Raw genomic sequence first — 23,952 nt, 5'->3', positions numbered from 1 at the left:
TACGACCCCTTTTGGAGAGGATCCTTATGTGTGCATGCTTCAGAACCCAAAAAGTCATTACGGTGGAAGGCAATTTTTAATTTATTTTGGTTTCTTCTTCCACTTGTCTCTTGTTTTTTCGAAAAAAAAGGAGAGAGAACGATCCCGCGAATAACATCAACAGAGAGATAGAACCACAGATGCAACTAAAGTTGATGATCGTCGTCGCCGCGGTCAGGAATTAAAAGAAATGGAAGAAACCCAGCGGATTCCGAACAAAGAGCGATTCAATTTCTAAACAAATCCACGCCACTCTCCCTGGGGAAGAACTCGGGGCCCGTCCGTAAATCAAACATATGTTGTTCGGGTTCTTGATCTCCGAGAGATCGTTTGTAACGCTTTTCCAAGGAATCACAGCAGCCGGTTGTCGTCGTCGTCTTCGTCATCATCATCATCGCTCGTTGCCGTGGAGATTGAGTAGGCTGCGTGGCTGGCCGCCATACGGCAGAGCTTCTGTAACAGTTCTAATCAATCATGGCTTGCTCACTTGCCTAACGGTGCCGATCGCGACCAATTTTGACGCACCGAGATATTGCGAGTGGAAGTCGCGCAAGCGCCATATTGGCAAGGCGCGCCCACGCACGCAGCCTACTGCGAGGTTTCGCTTTCGATACCTCTAGCTGTGGGCTGCGTGCGCGCCGAAACGAGGTCAGTTTCGGAACCAGAATTTCGTCTCGCGCGCAAGCAAAGTTCCCATAAGTGACGACGACGGTTGTTTCGAATAAATTATAGCCCGAAACACATGTTCCTTAATCTTCCCACTTTTCCCACTCTGCTCTTGATCCTTCGCCTCCTTTTGCCTCTCGTTTTTGCGCTGATCCTGTTCGGTCTTTGTTCACACTGATGGTCCTACAAATGAGGGCATTTTGGGTCGAAAGACAAAAGAGGAACGAACGAGAGGATTGGCTTTTCTCACACACCAGGATCGTGTACGGTTGCAGAAGATGATGATGCTGGAAGCCCGGGGGATGAAATTTGAGGATTTTCGTTGTTTCGGGGATCAGGCACTCGCAGGCGCAGGTGGTGAGTCCCTGGGTGATTAGCCGATGTGACTTTGGTGTGCTCTTTTCGCTTTCTTGTTGGAATAATTTTAAACTGAAACCAGTAAATTTTAAAATTTGTCAATTTACAGTCCTTGTTCATCATGAGAGCTTCTTCCCAGCTATGAATTCTGAGAAACTGACGATCCTAAATGGCCTGCGTTCGAAGGTTTGCTTCCCCGATAATTGGTGTTAAGGAGACCCAATGTTAAAAACCTTCTTGTAGACTTCCAATAAGTTGTTTTGTCACCAGTCTTCTCCAGCAGCTCCCCGGTAGTGTTCTCTGAAATTCGACATCAAACCCAGTTGAAACCAATCTATCTGCGTGCCCAGCATTCGAAGGTCCGCTGAGGGCCCCCTATTCGACCTCTAATTTTGTTCCGTAATTACCAGACCTTCGATCACTTGTTTGAATGGGCTGCATCCTGCTGCCGCTCCCGGTAACCACAACCGCAACCAGGCCGATCGAATCGATTTCAATCGAGAAACCCCAACCCGATCGCTTGATCCCCGAATTTCACCGAACCATCACGAAACTGGATACTTTTCTCTCTTGTTGCTGAGATCGCGAGGAGCCCCGTACAACACGGCGAGGAAACTTAATCCTTTCTCCAAATAAAGACAAAAGATGGCGACGGCGGCCGAGGATCCTTCAGCGTGGTGTTCAGAAGGAGGCAGCCAAGGGGCACACACATGTAAACATCGGCGACTCACATGTCGGAGTCGATCCTTCCTCGAAAATTCCTGCAAAAGTGTCAAATTTCCCGAAAAAAAGACAGGGGAAGAAAAGCGTTCACATGTCCGTCTTTATCTTTGTGTCCGAACGCATGTGATCGCGTTTCGTCTTCTTCCATCCAAGTAGGCCCGGCGTGTGTGAGAATCTTGGCCTACGCTGACAGTAGCCCCGTTTCCGATAAATCATGGCCTACGCAGATGTCCCGCAAGTGTCCAATGCGACAGGTCGCCCTAAACGGTTCTCCGATAATGGCGTGGAAGAAAGTTTTTGTCGAGCAAGCACTTTAAGGTCGCCTGTTGGCGCCACCATTAAGGGTTCGCTCTGTCAAAACAAACGCCCGATTTCGACAGCAAACACAGTCGTCGGCTAGGGTACAGGTAGCGAACCTGCCGGCAGTGCAATAAAGAACACTTGTTTATTGCGGGCGACGGCAACCGATTAGGGTGAAAGGGAACCCCGAAAACAAATCCCGATCCGTGCTGGCAAATACGGGTGCATCAGTGTCGAAATCGATCCGTGCGATGCTGGTTCGACCATCGGTTCCTTCAACTGTCAGCGAAAAACCGGTTCAACCGACGAATCGGTTCAAGTCCCAGCAAGCCCTGAAAAATTGTACAACTAATTAGTCAAGTCCCAAAATCACGCAATGCTTGCGCCGAGGTCGTCAAGGTTGGCCGCGCCGTAAAAAGAAACGAAAATTTACGGCCTTCAGGCCACTCTACTCACCGAGGAACCGGTTTTACGATCGCGCGCGCTATTAAGAACTTTCTAACGGCCAGCTTTGATCGCCGCGTGCCCGCCCTCAATCCGCCGAGCCGCAGCCACAACAATTCTCGCACTCTTGTGGCCGCATCTCGTCGTAACGAAAATCTACCGCATATTGTCGATTAAACCCGTCAAACATGCGACGATTATTATGAAAACAAAGCCGCCCCGTGATGGAATTCGGCGTGGCCAATAAATTATAACCCGTTGCGGTAGCCGCGTAGGTGCGCGCTCTCGCGAATGTTTGGGGTAAATTTTTCATCGAAAATTTTTCACGAAAGCCGTAAATAATCCGCAAGTCGCGAAGAAGACGCCGAACGTGAAGGCAAATGATAATTTATAACCCTTTCTTCGCGACGGCTTCACAAGCCGGCCGGCGGGCAAAGTAAACAAACAAACTGGCGCAGCAACAACTGACAGCTGGTCGCAGCCAACTGCGGGCTGCGTGCAGGTCGGAACATTTGTCCGCCCGACTGGATTAGTCTAAACCTGCATCGGAGAAATAAATTTTCCCCGCCACAGCTCGAGCTCGCGTACGCTGTCACTCCGGATTACGGCCGAAATGTGACAGCAGCCGCGGCGGCATTGTTGGCACCTCATTTGCGAAAACGGTGCAAAACCGAGAAGCGACTGCGTGGGGGTGGACAAATTGTTGATTTTATGGCACCGGGAGTGGGTGATAATCGGCACTGGAATAAAATAATTTTGACATTTTGGTTGCGTTCTGAGATTGCATCATAATGAGGGTAATCTTGACTTGCTAGACGAAATTATGTTAGCTGAAGGTCGTCCTGTCATAAACCCATAAATTTACAACCCAGGCGCCGTCGAATGATCATTCAAAAATGTTTATTAACTCTGTTTTTTTAAGAAGTTCAAAACCCTAACATGTCCCCTCTCTTCCTCTCTTTCAGCTCCTCGCAAGCAATGGAACTGGAGGCAGCGTACGAAGCACTAGCGGACTACTCGCTCCAGGAGGCTCCCTTCTACGAGGCACCGCTCAAAGCGCCGGTTCCGGCGACGGAGGCCGACCAGCAAAATCCGCTGCTTTCGTTTCGCAGCGCCCTGTTTAACGCCCAGTTCCAGCGTGACATAATGGCTGCGTCCTCGCTGATGTTGCCCGCCAACAGTGGCGCCACCGGCGGCAAGGGCATGCAGCTCAACGGTGGAATGCAGTCCGCCCTGGTGCCGGCCCTGGCCTCTTCCACGGGCAAGCCCAAGAAGAACATGAAAAAGTCCGTCAGCTTTCTGCCAACGTTTGTACAGGTGAGTGCTGCTGTGGTAGAACCCTTTCTTCCCCGGCTCATTCCGTATGCGGAACGGGTGGTCGTCTCTATTATTTACATTTTTATGGTCACCATTGAAATCGTGATCGATTGCCGGCGGACAGGCGATTGGACACAAGATATGATAAACACTTGGTCTTCTTTCTCCCTTTTTTGGCTTCCCCAAGTGACAACGCCTAATCGCTGATCGGAATTAATTGTATGCACAATATCTCTCCCATCGGGAAAGGAAGTTAAGCCATGAAATATTAATTCCCTCTGTTCAAAACAACACAATCCAAGCAGGCGCTCGGTGCCGCTGATTTGATCGCCACGAAAACACCCGCGCGCTCGCCGCAATAAAAACGATTGCATCATGGCGTGCCATGGCAATCTTATCAAAACATCCGACGTTTTATTGATAACAGCAATCTCGCCTTTCCCTCTCATTTGAGGTTAAAATCCGTTAAACGGCGAGCTGTCAAACGTGCACGTATAATCTAAATTGCTCTGATTATGTGTTTAATTCACCGTTTGCTGCATAGGTCAAATGATTTGCAATTTCACTCACCTGACTTTGTGTCTCACTGTTGCGACGTAGTGCTGCCGTTGTGACCAAGTTGTGACAGTAAAATATCGTCTGGTCGAATTATAATCGCATATTTAACGTGTTTAATTATGAAGCTGTCATATTTTCACTCGCCGGGCGTTCTTTCTTTCTTTCGCTCGCGAGGATTAAGTGGGTGCAGGGAGATTTTTTTCTGTAGCATTTTTCTGAGGATCAAGAAAAATGAGCGAAAGAGTTAATAACACCACGCATCATCGTCTTCTTTTAGGGTGAGGGATGGCCTGATGTTGTTAAAACAATTTGATTTTTTTTATTTAGAAATTTTTATTTCGTGGATTGAAATGAATTTACATTATTTTCTCAAAATAAATAAAATCATAAAACATCTTTATCCATGATATTTTTAACGTCGTTTCCACATCCTAAATTTTGACAGTTTAGTTAATCTTTGAGACTTCGGGGATAACGATTACGAAAAATTTCACTTCGGTTGATTGAATGACAAAAAACATTTTTTACATGTCTTATTTTTGATTTTCGAGTATTGCAGAAACTCGAAATGTCGAAAATGAAAAGGACGGATTTTGTTTTTGCTCAGACCGATCTAAAACGGATGAAAAAGCCATAAAAATAATCATTAAATTTCCTGGATTTTTTTTTAAATTTAGAAATCGAGAAATTAAAAAATGAAGCATTGCAAAATTTTGAAATGAAAAAAAAACAGAAATAAAAACATTAAAAGTTCGAAAATTTGTGAAAGAAAATTATCTACATAATACAAGATTTTGAAATTCAGGAATCAGGAATTTCTAAAATACATAAAAAAATTAATATTCAAAACCTCATTGCAGTCTTTGAAATGTAGAAACAAAATTTCAAATTCACCAATTAAAAAAAATAAAAAAACATGTTTAATTCAGAAATTAAAAAATAATCAAAGAATCTAGGGTCTGAAAAATATTAAAAAATACCGATCACTCGATTATCCGAAGTCCTCGTAAAAATCACAATTTTTTCTTAAAATGTGGGTCTTCAACATAGAATATGACTCTATAAATTTCAAAATTAAAGAATTTAAGGATGTAAGAATTTAAGAAGTGAAGGATTTAGAAAACATGGAATTTTAAAATTAAAGATAAAACATTTAAGAATTTAAAAATAAAGAAATTGAAAAAATTAAAAATGAAAAAAATAAGAATATAAAAATTTAAGAATTTAAAAATTTGAGAATGAAAACGTTTAAGAATTAAAAAATAAAGGAATTTAAAAATTAAGGAATTCATTAATTAAAGAATTTTAAAATTTAAGAATTTAAAAATCTAAGAATTTATAAATTTAAGAATTTAAGAATTGAAGAATTTAAAAATTTTAAAATTTTAGAATTTAAGAATCTAATAATTTAAGAATTATAACATTAAGGAATATAAAAATTATGGAATTTAAAAATTTAAGGATTCAGTAATTTAAGAATTTAAAAATTTTGGAATTTAAAAATTTAAGAATTTAAAATTTAAGAATTTAAAATTTAAAGAATTTAAAAATTTAAGAATTTAAAAATTTAAGAATTTAAAAATTTAAGAATTTAAAAATTTAGGAATTTAAAAATTTAAGATTTTCAATATTAAAGAATTGAAAAATTTAAATATTTAAGAATTAAAATATTCAAGAATTAAAAAATTTAAAAAATGAAAAATTTAATAGTTTAAAAATTTAAGAATTAAAAAATTTAAGAATTTTAAAATTTAAGAATTTTAAAACCTAAGAATTTAAAAACTCAAGAATTTAAACATTTAAGAATGGAAAAATTTAAGAATTGAAAAATTTAGGAATTTAAAAATTTAAGAACTGAAAAATTTAAAAATTTAAGAATTTTGGAATTTAAAAATTTAAGAATTTAATAATTTAATATTTTGAAAATTAAAGAATTAAAAAATTTAAGAATTTAAAGATTTAAGAATTTGAAATTTTTTGAACTATAATATCTTAAAATTTTTAAATTTAAGCATATTAGAATTTCAGAATTAAAGTACAAATTTCAGAATTAAAGTACAAAAGTCAAATGGCATGCAAACTGTTCCGGAGCGTATGACTTGTATTTTTGGATATTATATCGAGGTTTTTAAGCGAAGATGGCGTTCGAATGGTGAACGCCCGAAATGTCAAAATCACGCAGTGGTACCAACATTACGGAACAAGTGTGCCATGGCATGACAGCCATATTTTTTTTCTAATGTTGGTGCTACTGCGCGATTTTGACATTTCGGGCGTTCACCATTCGAGCGCCATCTTCGCTTAAAAACCTGGATATAGTTTATTATGCATTAATCCATAGCTAAATCTAATAAAACTCCGGAGAGCCGGTTTGCCGGAAAATTTGTTCCTTTGGAGTCGATTCCCAGGAACCGGGTCTGCATAGCTAGGTGCCATTCAAGACATCCATATATTTCATTTGCGTCCAAAAGAACAAAAATCGGTTGCAAAATGGATTTTTGCCAGCATTTTTAAATCCGGGGTCATATAGACCCCTTTACACCTTTAACGTAAGTTTTTTTTGTAGCGCCCTTTCTAGGTGGCGCTGGAGGTTGCTTCCGGTTGCAAAATGTTTAGTTTACAAAGTTAGGAAAAGTCAGAAAGTTTCAAGTCTGTAAGTTAGAATGAATAAAAGTTACAGCACATTTTATAAGCCGTCTGGGTCATATAGACCCTAACACCTTAGGAAGGTTAAACATTCAAAAATTCAATAATTTTAAAATTTAAGAATTTTTAAACTGAAGAATTTAAAGAATTAAGAATTTCTACTTTTTGACAAAACAAAACACCACTTTAGTTTTCAAAAATGATCATCTTACGTGACGAAGAGCTTTTTTAATTGATTTTATTCGAGCTAGCGGACGTTTGAATAAGGGAAATTTAAGTGCGTTTCAAACGTCAAAATTACGTGATATTTTCCAGATTTTCTGCCATCCCTCGGGAAAACTCAACTCCTTCGACCACCTCTCTCCCAATCGCCGCCAGGACCGTTCCGTTTGATCAATCGCTTTTCTGGCCAACTGTGAAAGAAAAACGCTCGTAAAAGATTAACCATGATGAGACACTGCCATTCGGCGTCCGACTGCTGCCTTGTTTTTTGCTCCACCGTTGAGAGCTGTCAAAATATTGGGACTGGTGCGGGCGTGAAAAATAGCGCCCCATCAGCTGGGGGTTGTATCCCGACTATTTGTCAGCAAGCCGGGTTTCGCGCGTGCTCACTTCTTCCGAGTAGGTTCCGCGGAGAAAACTGGCCCGGCGGATGGGCCCGCCGCCGTAAATTCCGCCCGAAAGTGGCAGGTGAGCGTGAAAACAAAAGTGACGGCTCGCATCTCTCTTGGGATGTCTGGGCGAGCCGAGCGGCGACCAGATCGCACTGTCAAGCTGATCACGACGCGGCCTGCCACGATCTCTGCGCGAGCTGGTCTAGCGTGCAGTAGTTTGTGTCTGATTAGTTTGTATTTACTCGCGATCGGGTTCGTCTTTTTTCATGAATGAACGTGCGCGCCGCGAATCGGAGTGATGTTGGTGTGTGTCTAATTCATTCATAAAAAAATCACGAAGAGGAGGGGGCTCCAGGAGGAAAGAGGGGGCCCAGACTCGTCGAGTGCTGATTTGAATATGCGAGTGAGTAGGCGCGCGAGTTTAGAGAGAAGAGAGTAAATAGAAAAAAGGCAAAACGTAGCAAAATAAATGGTGATAGTCGACTCTGTTTTTCGCGCGCTCGCGAGTGTGCGTGTGTGTGTATCAATGGTTGTAATAGAGTCTACTAAACAGCTGCGCGTGGTTCACACTTCTGGAAGTGATAAAATATTTGAGCAGGTCCATCAATTCTAGTCTACAGTGACTGTGCGTGTGTATTTTTGCAAGTGGGTTGTTTTGAGAGGCACTTTCGATGTGCTGTTCTGCACGAGATTTTATCGCCAGACCGCAACGAAATGAAACACTCTTCCGAGATTAGGTTTTATGAAATATTTTATTTTGATCATATATTGCGTTCTGTCGATCAATACAGAGAATCAGACGATACAATCTTCATTGAAAATGATACTATCTCATGTGGATGGACCTTTAAGGACGCAGCCAAACTATCACGTTTTTATGTGAGTTAGTTTTATGACATTCTGCTAAATAACTCGGGAATTCTTTTGAGAGGACTTTGTAAAGTATAATATCATTTTTGCAATTCCGCCGTGAAACTACGTACTTTTCCTGTCATTCTTGAACGACGAAAAAGCCTACTTTTCTGTACCAAAAATAACAGAATCGAATAGCAACACTTTTCAAAATAAATGCTGAAAAGTTCTACTTTTCAGCACTCAAATGGGTGCTGAAAAGTTGAACTTTTCGGCACTTGTTTCGAAAAGTAACACTTTTCAATTTTTTTTTTGATTCAAACGATTTATTGACAAAATACGTGAATATTTGACATAAAATTTCAATCAGTGTGTGTTTTTTGGAATTGCAAAAAATGTTGTATGGAACTCGTAGCAAAACTCGATTTTTTCAGCACTCTTCGTATTTATCCAACTCGGTGAACCTCGTTGGATAAATGTACGACTCGTGCTGAAAAAATCCCCTTTTTGCAACTTGTTGCATAAAGTACTATTAAAACACGCTACCATATTCTTTTTTAAAACTTCAATTCTGATAAAGATGTTCAAATGTGACATTTTGGCTGCATACGTTAAGCTCCGTTCACACGATCCATCATCCGACCATTTTTTTTTTTGTTTGATTGCCATGAGTCCACTGCGACCATTTATTTGATCTATTGTCGACCTGCTGATCTATTTTTAGATCTGCAGAGGCTGCCAATTTGCTGTTCTTGGGCATTTGGGGAACAAAGCACACGCGCTATTGTTGAGCAAGTGTGTTGATCTGTCCACACGCCGTAACATTTTTCCTTTCCTCTGTGCTGTTGTACTTTCCATATGTGTCGCTAGAACTGAAGTGCACTTTTTTATTACGCTACTTAGGATGTGTTCCCAGTGAAATCCCGAAAGCCCGGGACTCTTGCTAAGCAGTTTTTTTTTGTCCCTCCAAGCACATTTTGCGGTTGGGCCCAGCGCACTCCGCAGATGCAAATATACAGAGCACAGCCGGTCCTCGAAACATGTGAAAAGTACGAGGAAAGGTGGTGCCAAGCCATGTGGGTTTCAAACCACGACCTTCCGTTTATCAAACGAAAACCTGTAACCAATAGACCACAGGAGCTCATCCGACCATGCTAAACAACTCAAATTGGCTCACTTCCCCTTGCTCGTAAACCCAAGCCCCGTTTACTACCCATCCGAACCGAACCAGAACAGTGTAAATACAAATTAAAATTATCGTTATTCCGTTAACATATTTATGGCACCCTCTTCTCAACCGAAAAAAAAACAAGGCGACAAACAACTTCATTTGGAAGCGCCTACTAGATCGCGCATCGCACTTCATCTGTCATCATTGGGTGCGATATGATTTGTTTCATGGGGCGCGATGTTTTCTTCCGGATCTAGTAGTCGTGTTGCTCTGACAAAGTCGGAGGAGACACTCATTTTACGAGGAACCACTTGTAATTCGATGAGTGAGGGCTGCGTGCGAGCGCGTTTTGGAGGTTAGGGTCGGTAACTGCCATAAATGACTTGCTTTGGGGGATGACCTATGCGCGGGCTTCCGACACGGTCGTTTAGCGACTTTGATGAAGATGTCAGGGCGCCCTCTCTCTTCATTGTGTATGTTGCGTGGTAATTCGACACGGACAAAGTGTAACAAAAAATATGACTTTTTTGACAAGCGAAGGGGGACAGGATGTGGCAGAGAAGCCACAGACTTTTTGGTTGGTCTGACCCCGGAGGGATCCAAATTATCGTCTTTCATCACGTGAGAAAACAAAGAAGAGTCAGGATTATTAATCTTAATCTTTTTCATCTTCTGCAGAGCTACGATGGCGAGTCACAGATCCAGCTGAAGCAGGAACCCATGGATGAGGGACCACCGCACCATGGACGGAACATCCAGAAGGTGCCGAGCCTGTCGGATTTGAGCGATCCGGAAGCGTCACTAGGTAAGTGAATTACCCCATGCCCATGAGACGTGTAACGAACTGTCACATTTCTACACGTTTACAAGAAAACGAGTTACTTCGCATGCCTTTGCTGCATGGGCTTTGATGATTAAGGTTGCGGAATGACTCACGTACGCAACCAAGATTTATGACCGGTAGGGTTGTAAACAACAGTTATTTTCGGGGTTACGCAAGGTATTTTGCTCCGATTAGATTCGGAACTATTCGACGGTACCATTCATTCAGCTATCCGGGTCACTGATAGCCTTCTATCTAAGGGTGGACCAGAAGGACAATAAGTTTTATGGCGTCTAGGAATTTGGGGTTTTAGTTCGACCGCTCACGCGTTTGTTGGTCAGTTTTCCCGAAGAGTTCAACGGCAAAAGATGTTTTCCAAGTTGTTCTTGGCGGGTGCCCTGGTGGCACTTTTCGGCACGGTAGCTTCCCAGTACGGCTTTCTGGAGGAGTTCAACGAGGACTTTGCGTTCTACGCGAACGAAACCAAGCGAGATATTGCGGAACTTCGACAATGGAACAGTGCACTGATCCGGGAGTTCAACCGGGAGCTCCTGCTGGAGATGGCCCGGCTCACGACGGATAGTCGAGCCAATGACGCGGCGTTCCTGGATCTGATTCTGAACTTTGAAAACATTGGAGACGAGTGTCGCGAGCAAGTCTTGTATTTGCGCGATATTCACGTCTTGTTCCAAAACTGGGACATCCAGTACTGTGCGTACTACGCCTGGAACGGGGTGAGTCAGGACTCGCAGAACCGGTTCTTCCCGTACCACAACGAGTTTGCCCGCGAAAATGTGCGAGCAATCTCCCAGGTGCTGCAAACTTTGGGCCGGAATCGCGTGAACGACGTGGAAGCTGTCCGGTACGAACTGCAGGACGAGCTGGACTACTACCGCAATCTTCGTGAGGGTCAATCCGAGGTACTGTGGCAGGAAATCGAGGCTCATGCCGATGAAGCTGATCGTATCTATCGAGAACTTGACGACTGTCGAGTGTGGGCTGAATCATTGCAGCTGGCCGATCACGAGTACCTCACGACCTACTTGGAGAGTGATTGCGGGGAGATCGAGGTGACCACCTTGCCACCGACGACTACCGAGGGTACGGAAACTACGACGGAAGACGTGGGAACCACTGACGAGCCGGAAAGTACCACACCAGCGCCGGAAACAACTGAGGCTCCGGAGATTACTGAGGCTCCGGAAACTACTGAGGCTCCGGAAACCACCGAGGCTCCGGAAACAACCGAAACTACAGAGGATACCGAAGCCCCTGAGTCAACCACCGAGGGTTCCACGGAACCGGTGCCGGAAGAATTCATGTTTTAAGTTAACCGTCCCTTTAGTTGCTCAATAAAGGTCTACCGATAAGAGTACGATCTCTGATTAATCAATTGACGTAGCAGGCCGTGTCAGCTGTTTCGCTGGCTGCGTCCTGAACCGGTTCGCTACTGGTGCCATATATCTTTATTGCGTTGATTTGTTTTGCTGTGTGCAGGGTAATTTTAGCAGGTTTTTCTATCCGAACCCAGATTAGATTGCGTCTTAACAAAATTGGTCGAATGGTTCGCCTTGGATTAGTTTCGGAGAGGAAATCGACAAGGCAGGATGTTCTCCAAGTGGTTGGCAATCGCCCTGGTGGCGACATTGGTCCCAAGCTGGGCAAGTGCCCAGTTCGGCTTTCTGGAGGAGTTCAACAATCAGCTGGCGGAGTACTCGAATGAGACCGAACCGGTTCTGCAGCATCTGCGAGAGTGGAACACTGCGTTGATCCGGGAGTTCAACCGGGAACTATTGCTGCAGTTTGGTCGGATGATTCCGACGTTCAGGAGAACGATGCTGCGTTTCTGGAGCTGGTTCAAAACTACGAGGGCATCAGCGAGGAGTGCCGTGACGAGGTTCTAATGCTACGTGCGCTGTACTTGCTGTTCCAAACCTGGGATATTCAGGGCTGCGCGTATTACGCGTGGTACGGCGTTGACCAGGACTCGAACGGTCGCTTTTGGCCGTTCCACAATCCGTTCGCGCGGGAGAACTCCCGGGCTGCGTACCAGGTAGTTCAAACGCTTGGTCGGTCAAGCTTGCTAGATCACGAAGCGGACCTGCGTTACGAGCTGGAGCAGGAGCTGGAGTACTACCGGAACATGCGCGACGGACAGACCGACGTGCTGTGGGACGAGATTGCGGCCCACGCGGACACGGCCGATGTGATCTACGGAGAGTTGAACCGATGCCGTGAGTGGGCTGAGTACATGCAGCTCGGGGATCACGATTACATGCTGGGATATCTGGAGCGGGATTGCTACCAAGGGGAATCGACTGGAACTACGCCGGAGACGACCGAGCCGGCAGAATGACCACGTCCAGTGTTGAGCAATGTTGGAACGAATAAATTGAGTTTAAGGAGATTTCGTAATGGTTAATCTTTGAGATGACAGGGTTTTGATAAGCTTGGAAGGTATTTTTATTACTCTCTAGATTAGATGTTGCCGTTCAGACGGTTTATTGCTTAGTAGGCGTCAATCGACCAGTAGCGGGCAATAAAACGTCAGTGTTGCGAAAAGTACGCAGCCTTTCACCGCCATAATGGCAGAAATATGTTTAGAGTTGAGTTGAGTTTCAGTAAGCAGGCACACAAATCTGAAACCAAATCAGTTCATATTGTAAATTTGATGGCTCAAGATGGTCTCCAAAAAATGTCCGAGCTTCCTCTTCCTTTGTTTAACCTTGAACTGGGTGACCTCAGGTGACGCCTTCCAGCGCGAGTTGAACGATGACTTTGGTCACTTGTCAAACGTAACACACCGAAGACTGGTGTTCCAGATGTTGCTGCACCAGTTCTACTTGCGGATCCACAACTCCGACTTACTCGACGAAATCGGTCGACGCGTCCCCTCCGTTCAGTCACGTGACGCAGCCTTTCTGGAGAGCATCATGGCGATTGGCGACATTGACGAGGAGTGTCGCGCCGAAGTGATTCGAATCCGGAACCAGTACGCGATGTTTCAGAACTTGGATATTCGGAACTGTGCATACTTTTCGTGGGAAAGTCTGAACGGGCTAGCAAATTATCGCTTTTGGCCGTATTTTGAACCGTTCACGAGGGACGCAACCAGGGCTGCGTCCCAGGTGTTGCGTACGTTGGAAGGTAGGACGGATTTGTTGGATGCGGCAGGGTTGCGGAATGAGTTGCTGGAGGAGCTGGAACTGTACCAAACGCTGAGCGTTGAGCAACTTACAGTTCTGGAGGATGAAGTTCGGGTACTTCTGGACGCATTGGGACCGATTAGAAACGATCTGCGACAATGTTTCGATTTGGTTGAACGGACGCAGACCACTGATCACGAGAGGATCATGGACTTTTTAGGGCCAACTGCTACGATAATAAGTGAATCAAGTTCAATAAAACTGGCTGCGTGCTTTCTCAACAAAATCTCCGGTAATCCCCTTCATGATATCACAAGGTACAAGTTGCTAACCCTCAAGCGATAAGACCTCCGTTGAACCTCCAGCGACCTTTCAGTAACTTTACGATTCGCGACCTAATCACATCATGAGGGTGGCCTTCTTTCTGGTCTTGTTCGTTCCCGCCGTTTTCGGGAACTTCCTGGAGAATTTCCACGGCAAGTTTTCGAACATCTCTCAGGCAACTGAGGCGGAGTTGGTCTACCTGCGAAACTACAACGGGGCACTGATCAAGGAGTTCAACCGTGAGTTACTGCTCCAGTTTGGCCGGATGGTGCCGGCGATGCGGGCGGCCGACGTGGAGTTCGTGCAGGTCATGACCGACTACGAGAATGTTTCGGAGGAGTGTCTGGAGTACTTGTTAGAAGTTCGAGATTTTCTGGTGAGAATGCAGAACGACGACATCCGGTCGTGTGCCGAGTGGTCTTGGAGAGCCCTGAAGGAGGATAGCTTGGGACGGTTCTTCCCGTATCACAACAGCTTTGCGAGGGACAATCTGGCCGCGGTCTCGCAGGTCATGGAAACGCTGGGACGAAACCGGCTGGTCCAGGATCCGGAAAGGGTTCGTGTGGAGCTGGAGGGAGAGCTGGAGTACTACGAGAACCTGAATGGCGGGCAGGTGGAGCTGCTGTGGAAGGAGATCGTTGCCCATGCCGACATGGCCGACGAAACCTATCAATATCTGGACGAATGCCGCGAGATGACGAAGCTGATGCAGTCTTTCGATCACGAGTACATGATGGATTTGTTGGAGAACGATTGCTATGAATAAAGAGCGGTGAACCAATCTGCCTGGTCTTCAACAAGTTCAATTAAGATTAGATTAGCCAGTCGCTCGACCCCGCCGCCATTAATTGAGTCAATCTGTCAAAAATGAACCAGTTTAGATACAAGTTAATAGCGCTCCATCATAGTCGGCCACGAAGCAGAAGAGCCGAAGGAAAGTATGAATAAACTCCGCATCAGGGCAGGCCTTGCGACGTTGCGTAGTGTGAAGGGGGGAAGAGTCAGACCGAAGTCAACACAGTAGCAGCCTGTGACGACGACGAAGTCGTTATTTTCCCTCTCTCCGCTTTCGCCTCGACATTCTTGACAACCAGTGCTGGCCTACTAGATCTGTCAACCGCCGTTCTTGGAAACTTCCGACCCTGATCGTTGCGTTGCGGACGGGCAGCAGCCCGTCGACCAGGCAAGGTCAATAAAAAAGAACGCTCGATCAATCGTCGATCTTCGCCGTGGAGGTATTCCTCTAATAACGGGTAATTATACCGAGTTCAGGTTCTCTACCCGTCCCTAGGACGGACGGGTCTGGATTCGCTAATAGTTGTTCGACAAGGTCTAGGTTCGTGTGTGTGTGTCTGTGCCGGGATTCTGGATTGATCGCGCCGAGAACGCACACACTTTGTTTCTTTTTGCCTTTTAATGATACACAGAGTCCTCCTCTTCCCAAAACTTGTTCTTCCTGTACCCCACGTGTGTAGCGATTCCTCCACGGGTCGGAGCGAGATGGCTTGAGAAGAGTAAATTTGAAATAATTATCTTCTATAAGTGATCGTTTTTTGCTCCGCTTGCAAGAGCAAGAGCCAGACTTGATTATTAAGCTATTGAACGATTCGGTGTGTGAAACCTGATCGTTGGGTTGTTTGTTTTTTGTGCGTCCTCCTTTTTGGACTTCGACTGCGGCGTTCAGCGCGCATGTTTTCAATGCAAAGCGCAATACTTTGCGTGTCTCGGGAACGCCTAGTGGCGAGCACTAGAACTAATGAGCTTTTGAGGCAGTGTTGTCAGAAATCCTTTAGCTTTAATAATAATCGTCAAATTTATTTGAAAGATTGAAGAAAATTAGTTTTTTTTAAATATTTTGCGTTAACCAATCGGCAGTTACATACGTGTGCTTTGTACACACTTGTGGGAAACGCCAAAACACGCGACTTCCGAAAGGTTAAGAAACATCCTTGTTATGTATCATATGTTATGACATTACGGATTTTGTTTTATTTTTTATTGAATGAATTTTCTACTCTTTTAAAAAAATATCAATACTTAAATTCTTCAAGTATTCTTTATTATATTACAAAATAATTAATCCGGCAACACTGCCAAAGCTTTTTGTTCACATTAGCCGAGACACCCACCAAATTTGCTAGTTTATCACTTCACAAGCAGGCGTCGCCACCATTCCCTATAACGTATTTTCTCTCTTTTAACGTTCGTCGCCTACTCCGTTCCTTCTTCCACCTCGCCTGCTGTTAATCCACGATCTTCCTTTCTAACTTGCCGTACACGCTTGCCACTTGTTGTACACACACTCTCCTCCGTTTGTCCGCTCGTATGTGTGTGCCTTCTTATCTGATTCTTATTGGCGCAAACGTTTTTAATTTTAATTTTACTATTTCCGCCCGTTTCATTAACGAAACGCAAGATAAAACAGGCGACAGTGACGCCTGGAGAATACGCAAAATACGCTCTCTCTCTCTTATGCGTGTCCTCCCCACGTCGTCCACTTGTCTTGACCCACTCATAACTTCGCTGGGTTCGGAAACGACCGTTGAAGTGGCTTTGTGGTCATACATATGTATGAAAGTGTAATGAAGCAGAAAAAAAAAGTTTAAATGAATGAAATATTGTACGACGACGCGCTCCGCACGCTCGGTGGCATAGCCCCCGAGTTCTCTCCAGAGTCTCAGGCCTGCTTGGATCAACCGTTTTCTCTCTCCTCTTCTCCGCTCGTTCAGCTCGTTCACTTCTCGTGATTGAACGTAATGAGAGACGGCAATTGTCATCGTTAATATTTGTGATGATTGTCTACTTGTTGTGGCTTGGTCGGTTCTGGACCACAGCCACCAACCGACCCTTCGACCGGTTTTACGTTCATTCATAAAGACCGAGATACGAGCTTCGGCTTAGCCGACCGCATACTGCTGATCCACACGCGACCACGACTGCACGATGACGAGAAGATGGAAATCTTGTGCGCAAATGTTGAACCTTGCCCAGCCCTAGCCGAGAGAGCCTCCTCCATGAATATTTATGGTTCAGTGGCAATGATTTATGAATGAATGATTGGCGGGTTCGAGTCCGGAGAACGGAAGGAAGAAGTCATTACTGGCGTCGTATCGCTGATGAAGAAGAGTCTGCAACTTGAGTCGATCGATCCAAGCGTGGTGTCGTCCATTATGGCGGTTTGACAGTTGCGATTGTAGGGCTGTGCCCCCCTTCCTAAACTCGGCGTGATCTAATTAGCTGGCGAAAATCAAGTCATTACGCCAACCGAACCGCCACCTGTGAAAGCCAGTCCCGAAGTAATCCAGTTCCAGATTAGGCCCCTCAGATAAGCGTGTCAGGTTGGTTGTTGTTGGTAAACAACCTGCAACGAGAGGCGAAGCGAGAGGGGGACTCAAACCTGTTCCACGGGAAACAGAGATTGTGGCGCCAGTCGAAATCGATCCCTCTTTTACTTGCTTGAGAGGGCACAGAACGAGGTCACGCCGTCTTTTTGTATGACATTTGAGAGGGGTTTTTTTATGGCGATCTCCGCCATTATGGCATCAATGTGACAGTTCCGACGTCGCCGTCAACCACGGTTTATTGACTTTCGCTGGAGACCAGTTTTTGGAGAAGGGGGGACCTCATAATGAAGATAAAACCATCATTGATTCCATTCATTAAGTCGTTGGGACGCGATGTTTCGTCGTTTCCATTCGTTTGCTAATTTATCTGCTGGACGCGCTGGAAGCTGCCCATTGCCAATTTCCTTCCCACGGAGTGGCCCCTCGAGGCCAATTTGAAAACCAAATTAGGCCCCCCGAAAAAAAACAGAGAGGTCTATTTTAAACGTATGCAAAATCTGCCACCACTTGTCGTACCCCTCGTCGTACAGTAGGCTCCGCTGCGATGCGATGAGCAATATTGAGGTTATGTTACGAGGAACAGAAATACGCTTTCATTCATGAAAAATACGGCCCCGGCCGATTCATTCATGAGTCCGGAGACCGGTGGCGATAATTTATTCTAATCGCTATTCGAGATATGGGCACACGGTAAAGACCCTCGCGCTAAGCCCAATAGGCGAACAGAAGGGGGGAACTGTCAGACGAGGGGTCCATTGAACAACGTGATTAAAATTCAACATGGCTGCCGTTTTCGGACGGGCTGTGGCGCTGCTGTCTTTTGTTTCAATCTCTCTCTCTCTCTCGCTAGCTGCTGCTGGATTGGATGTCATAAATTTCGTCCCCCCTCGTCCGCGGACCCCTCGAACCGGAGATACGACACGTTGATTCATTCAGAAACAAAACGAAAGAGATGCGCGAGAATTCATTCATGTTTGGACCCCTCGTCGTTCTACCCTTCCGCACGACGGTGATATCATTCGTTTATGGCATTTTTTGTTCCACTCTCTGTCGACAGAAGAAATTTGAAATTAAAATCGCTTTTTTCTTTTTTTTGTTTTTCAATTTTGATTCGATCGGAATTAGCGTGTGTGCGCTGCGCGCACGGGAGACCCGAAAGAGAAATGTCAAAAAAGTTAGGTTATGTACGGTCGCCAAATGGGAGATTTCTTCCCGGCGATAACCGCCGACTGCCGAGTGGGGAACCTGTATTTCTTTATTTATTATAATTCGGTGATTCCCAATTAATGCATAAAAGATAGACCACCATTGGTTTTTTGGGCTTTATGATAAATAAGATATCGCTGGGGCTCGAGATGCTCTGATTTTATGGGAAAATTTTCGGTGATTTTATTCGCCGATTCGGCTGATTTGTAATGACCAAGCCGGGGACCTCAGCAGACGCACGTGGACACACCACTGTTACGACTTTTTGAGTGGTTCATTTGCTGCGCGGAGAGGAAATCGAGATCGATTCATTAGCGATGAGATAACGGGTTCGTGCCTTGGCCATAAACGACGGTTTATCGTCGCGGGAGCGCAATATTTTGGACCAACGTTTGGGCTCCAGCTGGGGAACGATTTGAGGCACATATGCGGTGAAAATTATGCGAATAACTGCTGATTTGGTGATGATTTTGGCGAACCGGTTCAAATTACCGATTCCGAGACTATTTCTGCAGCTGTCACCACGTCAGTTTGATTAGAATTCTAAACACGAATTCTATTCGAATCGTATACGGATTCCGTTTTGAAACGCGGTTATCCGTGATCGAACCGGTTGTTGCGTTTTAAAAAGGAATTCGTAAACAATCCGAATCGAATTCGTGTTCAGAGTCTATATGCAAGAGCAAGAATGTAAACTTTTTTTTCGTTTTTTATTCGTTAAACGTGGTGAACTGGTTCACGATTCCGCGTCCGGAACGATTTCTGTAGTTATCCATCGCGTATTTCGACAATTTAAAACATTTAAGTGAAATTTAGTCAAAACGATAGAACTTATTCGATTTTCAGCCCACTGCTTGTTTTGTCCTTGTTGCTGATGGGTCCGAATCCCTCGTTTTCAAAGTTTCAACCACTTAACCACCAATCAACCCCTTTGGAGCCACCAAAAAACGCACCGGAACCGCTTACTCAACGAGGGCGCCACCAATTTGCCAAATTGCCGCACATTTTCCGGTTCCACTTCACCTCTCCACGCCATACAGAACGATCCAATCAACGGGCCCCCGATCATCCGCACGGGGGCCTGTCTGCGCCGATCATCGATAATATAATTTACGAGCCGTTTCCTGACGATGGCCAGAGAATGGGCCGGAAACCACGGGAACACCGCAGTTCGTACGGTTCTTCTGCCGTGACCTGGTGGACGACAACGAATCGATCACCCACCCAAAACAACATCAACGACGTGATCACTTCGACCCCCAAACAAAACCAAAACAAACGCCCCCCGGAGTTGGCTTAATAAATCAATCATCAAATCATCGAGTTAATGCCTTCGATTATCGGCCCCAAAATTATTCATCGAAAAATTAAACAACCAACCGGGAGGCCACCCGTTGATGTTCCAGCTCCAAACTCTCCAGCAGCGTTGCATATCTCCCACACGTTTATGCTGCCACTGGAAACAACGAGAAAAAAAAACGAATAATTTCGAGAAAATTGTACAATTTTCCCAATCTTTCTCCTCCACGCAGCTCCCGAGATTCCTGCCTTCACTGCATTTCCTCCTCGCCTTCCCTCTCGGAAGACCAATTGCCAATAATGACGATAATCGATCAATCGTCCAATTGGCGTCTGATTGTCGAATGACCGATTAATTCGCGCGTCGGTGTGGGTGGTTCAAGCTGGGGTCGCAAATCGGTTGGCGGAACTGTCAACGAATCGGGTTTCGCGGTTCAGCTTGGTTTTTTTCAAACTGGGATGCGGTTCTTTTGGGAGACGTCAAACTACCCAGTCAACTCAAATTGAACTCTCAAACGGGATTTGCGGTTTGAAACGGAATTCGTTTACAATTCAAAAAGAATTCGTGTTCAGAATTTGAACTCAACGGGCTGGGTCTGCGAGCTGGAAATACTCTCGACTAGAGACCCTAAATAGGGAGACTGGTCTAAGCTTGCTAAATCGATCTGGCAACGTATGTTTTGAGCTTGGCAATACTGATAAGTTTTGCTGGGCGTAACAGGAAGGTGCTGTGTCCTATCCCTCGCCTAGACCAGACCAAAATCCATGATAAAGCTGACAGACCAAATCTGTCAGACCAAGACTGTCAGACCAAAGAGCAAAAAGTAAACAATCTTGGTCTTCGACGTAGGTGCACACAAATCAACAAAAGAAAATTTGAAAAAGATTTTATTTTTCCAATTCAATGACTGGGTTTGGACTGCAAAATTGAATTGACGATTAAACAGTGCGGCGTCCTGTACACCGACAATTAAATAAGCAGTTAAAAGCCTTATTCTTCCACTTTAATTTTTGATCGCGTTTTCGGTTTACACCTGAAAAATCTTGAAATTATTTATACGGATTTGTGATTCCTCTCTTTCCACCATTCCCTTGGGGCGTAAAGGCAAATGCTCGTTTGGATACGTCAAACTCGCGTCTGTTTAGGTACGTCAAATTCACTTCGTCCAGTCTCCCTATTTAGGATCTCTACTCTCGACTGGGTGCGAATCAGTTGGCTTAACTGCCAATAAAGGAGAATGGGCAAATTTGTATGGGAGCTGGTCCAAGGATGTACACGAACGGGACCAACTTTTTTCGAAAGATCTCGCCGAGACATGAAAAAAAGTCTTCTGGACCAACTCTCTAAACCCCTCAACATGCTGTTGAATTTTGAGCATTTTGGGTTGAAATGTACAAAAAATCGTATTTTTGCTATTTCTAAAATCATTCATAAAATCTCTGTTTCATTATGGATTTCGATTTTCTTGACTTCATTCGACGCGTATCAGCAAAAACTATGAGTTCTGATATGTCTTAGCATGATTGAAACATGATTTCTCTTGTTTTTATCCGTTTGAACCGTTTGTGCAAGAGGCATCCCATAGAAACAAGTCTAAACTTCAAGGTTTTGAACCCGGATCCGACCCAGATTGCTTCAGTGAGTATGGAAGGCTTCAGTGCAATGTTGTAACAACTTATTGGGATGATCTGAGTCATCCGAGAACTCCTTGGAGTTAAGACCGGTGAGTCTATCGCCGTAACAAGCAAAATGTCGGCGGTTTTTGACCACTGATCATACCCGCATGGCTTCAGTGAGTATGGTAGACTACTATGCTGATGTGTTGGAGTGTCCTGGGTTCTCCTAGGACTCCCTGGAGTTAAGATCTGTGGGTCTACTACCGTAACAATCCAAATGTCGACCGGTTTTGACAACGGAACATACCCGCATAGCTTCAGTGAGTGTGGTAGACTGCTTTGCTAATGTGTTAGGATGTCTTGGGTCATCCAAGGACTCTCGGAGTTATGATCTGTGGAACTACAGCCGTAACAAGCAAGAGGTCGACGATTTTTGACCCCGGAACATACACGCATAGCTTCATACAGTATGGTAGACTGCTTTGTTAATGTGTTGGGATGGCTTTGGTCATCCTAGGACTCCCTGGAGTTTAGATATTTGGGTCACTGTAACAAGAAAAAGGTCGATGATTTTTAACCGCGCATCATAACCGCAAAGATTCATTGAGTATGGCAGACTGTATTGCTGTTATGTTGGGATGTTCTGGACCATTCCAGGAAGTCCTTGTAACAGCCGTAGACCTACAGATCATAACTCCAGGGAGTCCTTGGATGACCCAGGACATCCTAACACATTAGCATAGTAGTCTACCATACTCACTGAAACCATGCGGGTATGATCCGTGGTCAAAAACCGCCGACATCTTGCTTGTTACGGCGGTAGACTCACCGGTCTTAACTCCAAGGAGTTCTCGGATGACTCAGACCATCCCAATAAGTTGTTACAACATTGCACTGAAGCCTTCCATACTCACTGAAGCAGTCTGGGTTGGACCCGGTTTTAAAACCTTGAAGTTTCGACTTGTTTCTATGGGATGCCTCTTGCACAAACGGTTCAAACGGATAAAAACAAGAGAAATCATGTTTCAATCATGCTAAGACATATCAGAACTCATAGACGCGTCGAATGAAGTCATCGAAATCCATAAGAAACAGAGATTTCATGAATGATTTTAGAAATAGCAAAAATTCGATTTTTTGTACATTTTAACCCAAAATGCTCAAACTTCAACAGCATGTAACTTTTGAACCCCGGGGTTTAGAGAGTTGGTCCAGAAGACTTTTTTCATGTCTCGGCGAGATCTTTCGAAAAAAGTTGGTCCCGTTCGTGTACATCCTTGGACCAAATTTGCCCATTCTCCTTTGTTTTTGACGTCTTACAAATGAACACAATCCCAGTTTGAAAACTAGCTGAACAGCAAAACCGATTCGAAGACAGTTAAGCCAACTTAGGGGGTTTATCGGTTATTCGGCTAAACATACGTCAAGCTAATTAATACAAATAAGATATTTGTACCAAACAAGATCAGCGGGGCAACCAAATCTTGTTAAGTCAGCTGATTAGGCTTCAAAATAGAGCCCTCCAAGCTCACAATAACGATCGTTGTCTCCATGACGCGCCTCGCGGTTTCGTCGCGTCCCCAAGAAGAATCTTCTCTTCTGACGGGGGGCTCGAAATCACTTAATCATTAATCAATTGCTTTGGGAAAGCGTTTAAGGGGAACAGTGAAAAAAGTGAGGACGGCTAGCAGTCGCCGCTGGATATTGATCGATTTAATTTAGACACGATCAGGGACTGGCGATGGCCTCCGGCTGGGACGGGTGAAGTTGAAGCGATTTCGTGATGAAATTTGAGATCTTCAAACAATATAAAATTATTACGAAATGTTTGGAGTGGTACTGTCAAGCGAACCGGTTCAATCAATAGCTGTGTCAACCCGCGACGCCAGGAGCCGCCAAAAAGATGTTCCGGCCGGCGCTCGTTGCCGAAAATTGAAAGCACGTGCCCGGAATACGGTCGCAATAAAAACCTCCAAGAACACGCAGTTAACCAGTCATCATCGCGCAGTGTCGCCGGCCCGTGCGACGGCGTCTAATCGATATTCGTGCGATCGTAAAACCGAACAAAACCAAAAAAAAATCAATCCAATTTCGCCGCAAAGTGGCGACAGTGCTGCCGCCTGTGTCGAGACAGGTGACCATCATTCGGAACCGTTTTGCGCTGTGGGAATAGCTGATAAACAAACTACTCTTTTTTGTTTGTAAGACCTCACCTTTATGACTTTATTGTGCCGTTTATGGCGCCCCCTTTTTTAACAGACAAGAACGTCTTCACAGAACGTCAGAACGCAAACTGCTAATGGCTAGACCTTCGTATGCACCTGCATATTGCTATTTTTAAAACCGCCAGCATTTTTCCAGTCTTCCATTAGAGCCCACTTTTATTTACCGAGTTTCTTTCGGTTGATAATTGTCAGCAGCCAGGAATAGCCAACCGTAATTAATTAGATGCATCCCGGACCTGCTGGTCAAAGTTGGCGTTGTCCAACTCCAACTTCAGGTGTTC

At 44.7% G+C, this 23,952-nt stretch overlaps 2 protein-coding genes across 3 annotated transcripts in view; both read left to right on the top strand.

The window, feature by feature from the left end:
• LOC6040900 (ETS-like protein pointed) overlaps nucleotides 1-23,952 on the top strand; it is a 114,011-nt gene that overhangs the window by 10,460 nt on the left and 79,599 nt on the right. For both annotated transcript variants that reach the window (XM_038248658.1, XM_038248663.1), the window contains 2 exons: nucleotides 3,495-3,846; nucleotides 10,366-10,492. In XM_038248658.1, coding sequence (XP_038104586.1) covers nucleotides 3,508-3,846; nucleotides 10,366-10,492 — 466 coding nt within the window. In that variant the 5' untranslated portion in view covers nucleotides 3,495-3,507. The remainder of the gene's footprint in view (nucleotides 1-3,494; nucleotides 3,847-10,365; nucleotides 10,493-23,952) is intronic.
• Nucleotides 10,813-11,877, top strand: LOC6040904. The gene has a single exon (XM_001850180.2). It carries the CDS (start codon nucleotides 10,879-10,881, stop codon nucleotides 11,836-11,838), a length of 960 nt encoding a protein of 319 aa, XP_001850232.2. The 5' UTR covers nucleotides 10,813-10,878; the 3' UTR covers nucleotides 11,839-11,877.

The sequence above is a fragment of the Culex quinquefasciatus genome, chromosome 1 (genome assembly GCF_015732765.1).
Source record: "Culex quinquefasciatus strain JHB chromosome 1, VPISU_Cqui_1.0_pri_paternal, whole genome shotgun sequence".
Taxonomy (NCBI): Eukaryota; Metazoa; Arthropoda; class Insecta; order Diptera; family Culicidae; genus Culex; species Culex quinquefasciatus.
This window is presented reverse-complemented; position numbering and strand designations above follow the sequence as displayed.

Coding starts and splice junctions, on each gene's coding strand:
- LOC6040904 (XM_001850180.2), top strand. CDS start 10,879: ATGTTTTCCAAGTTGTTCTTGGCGGGTGCCCTGGTGGCACTTTTCGGC.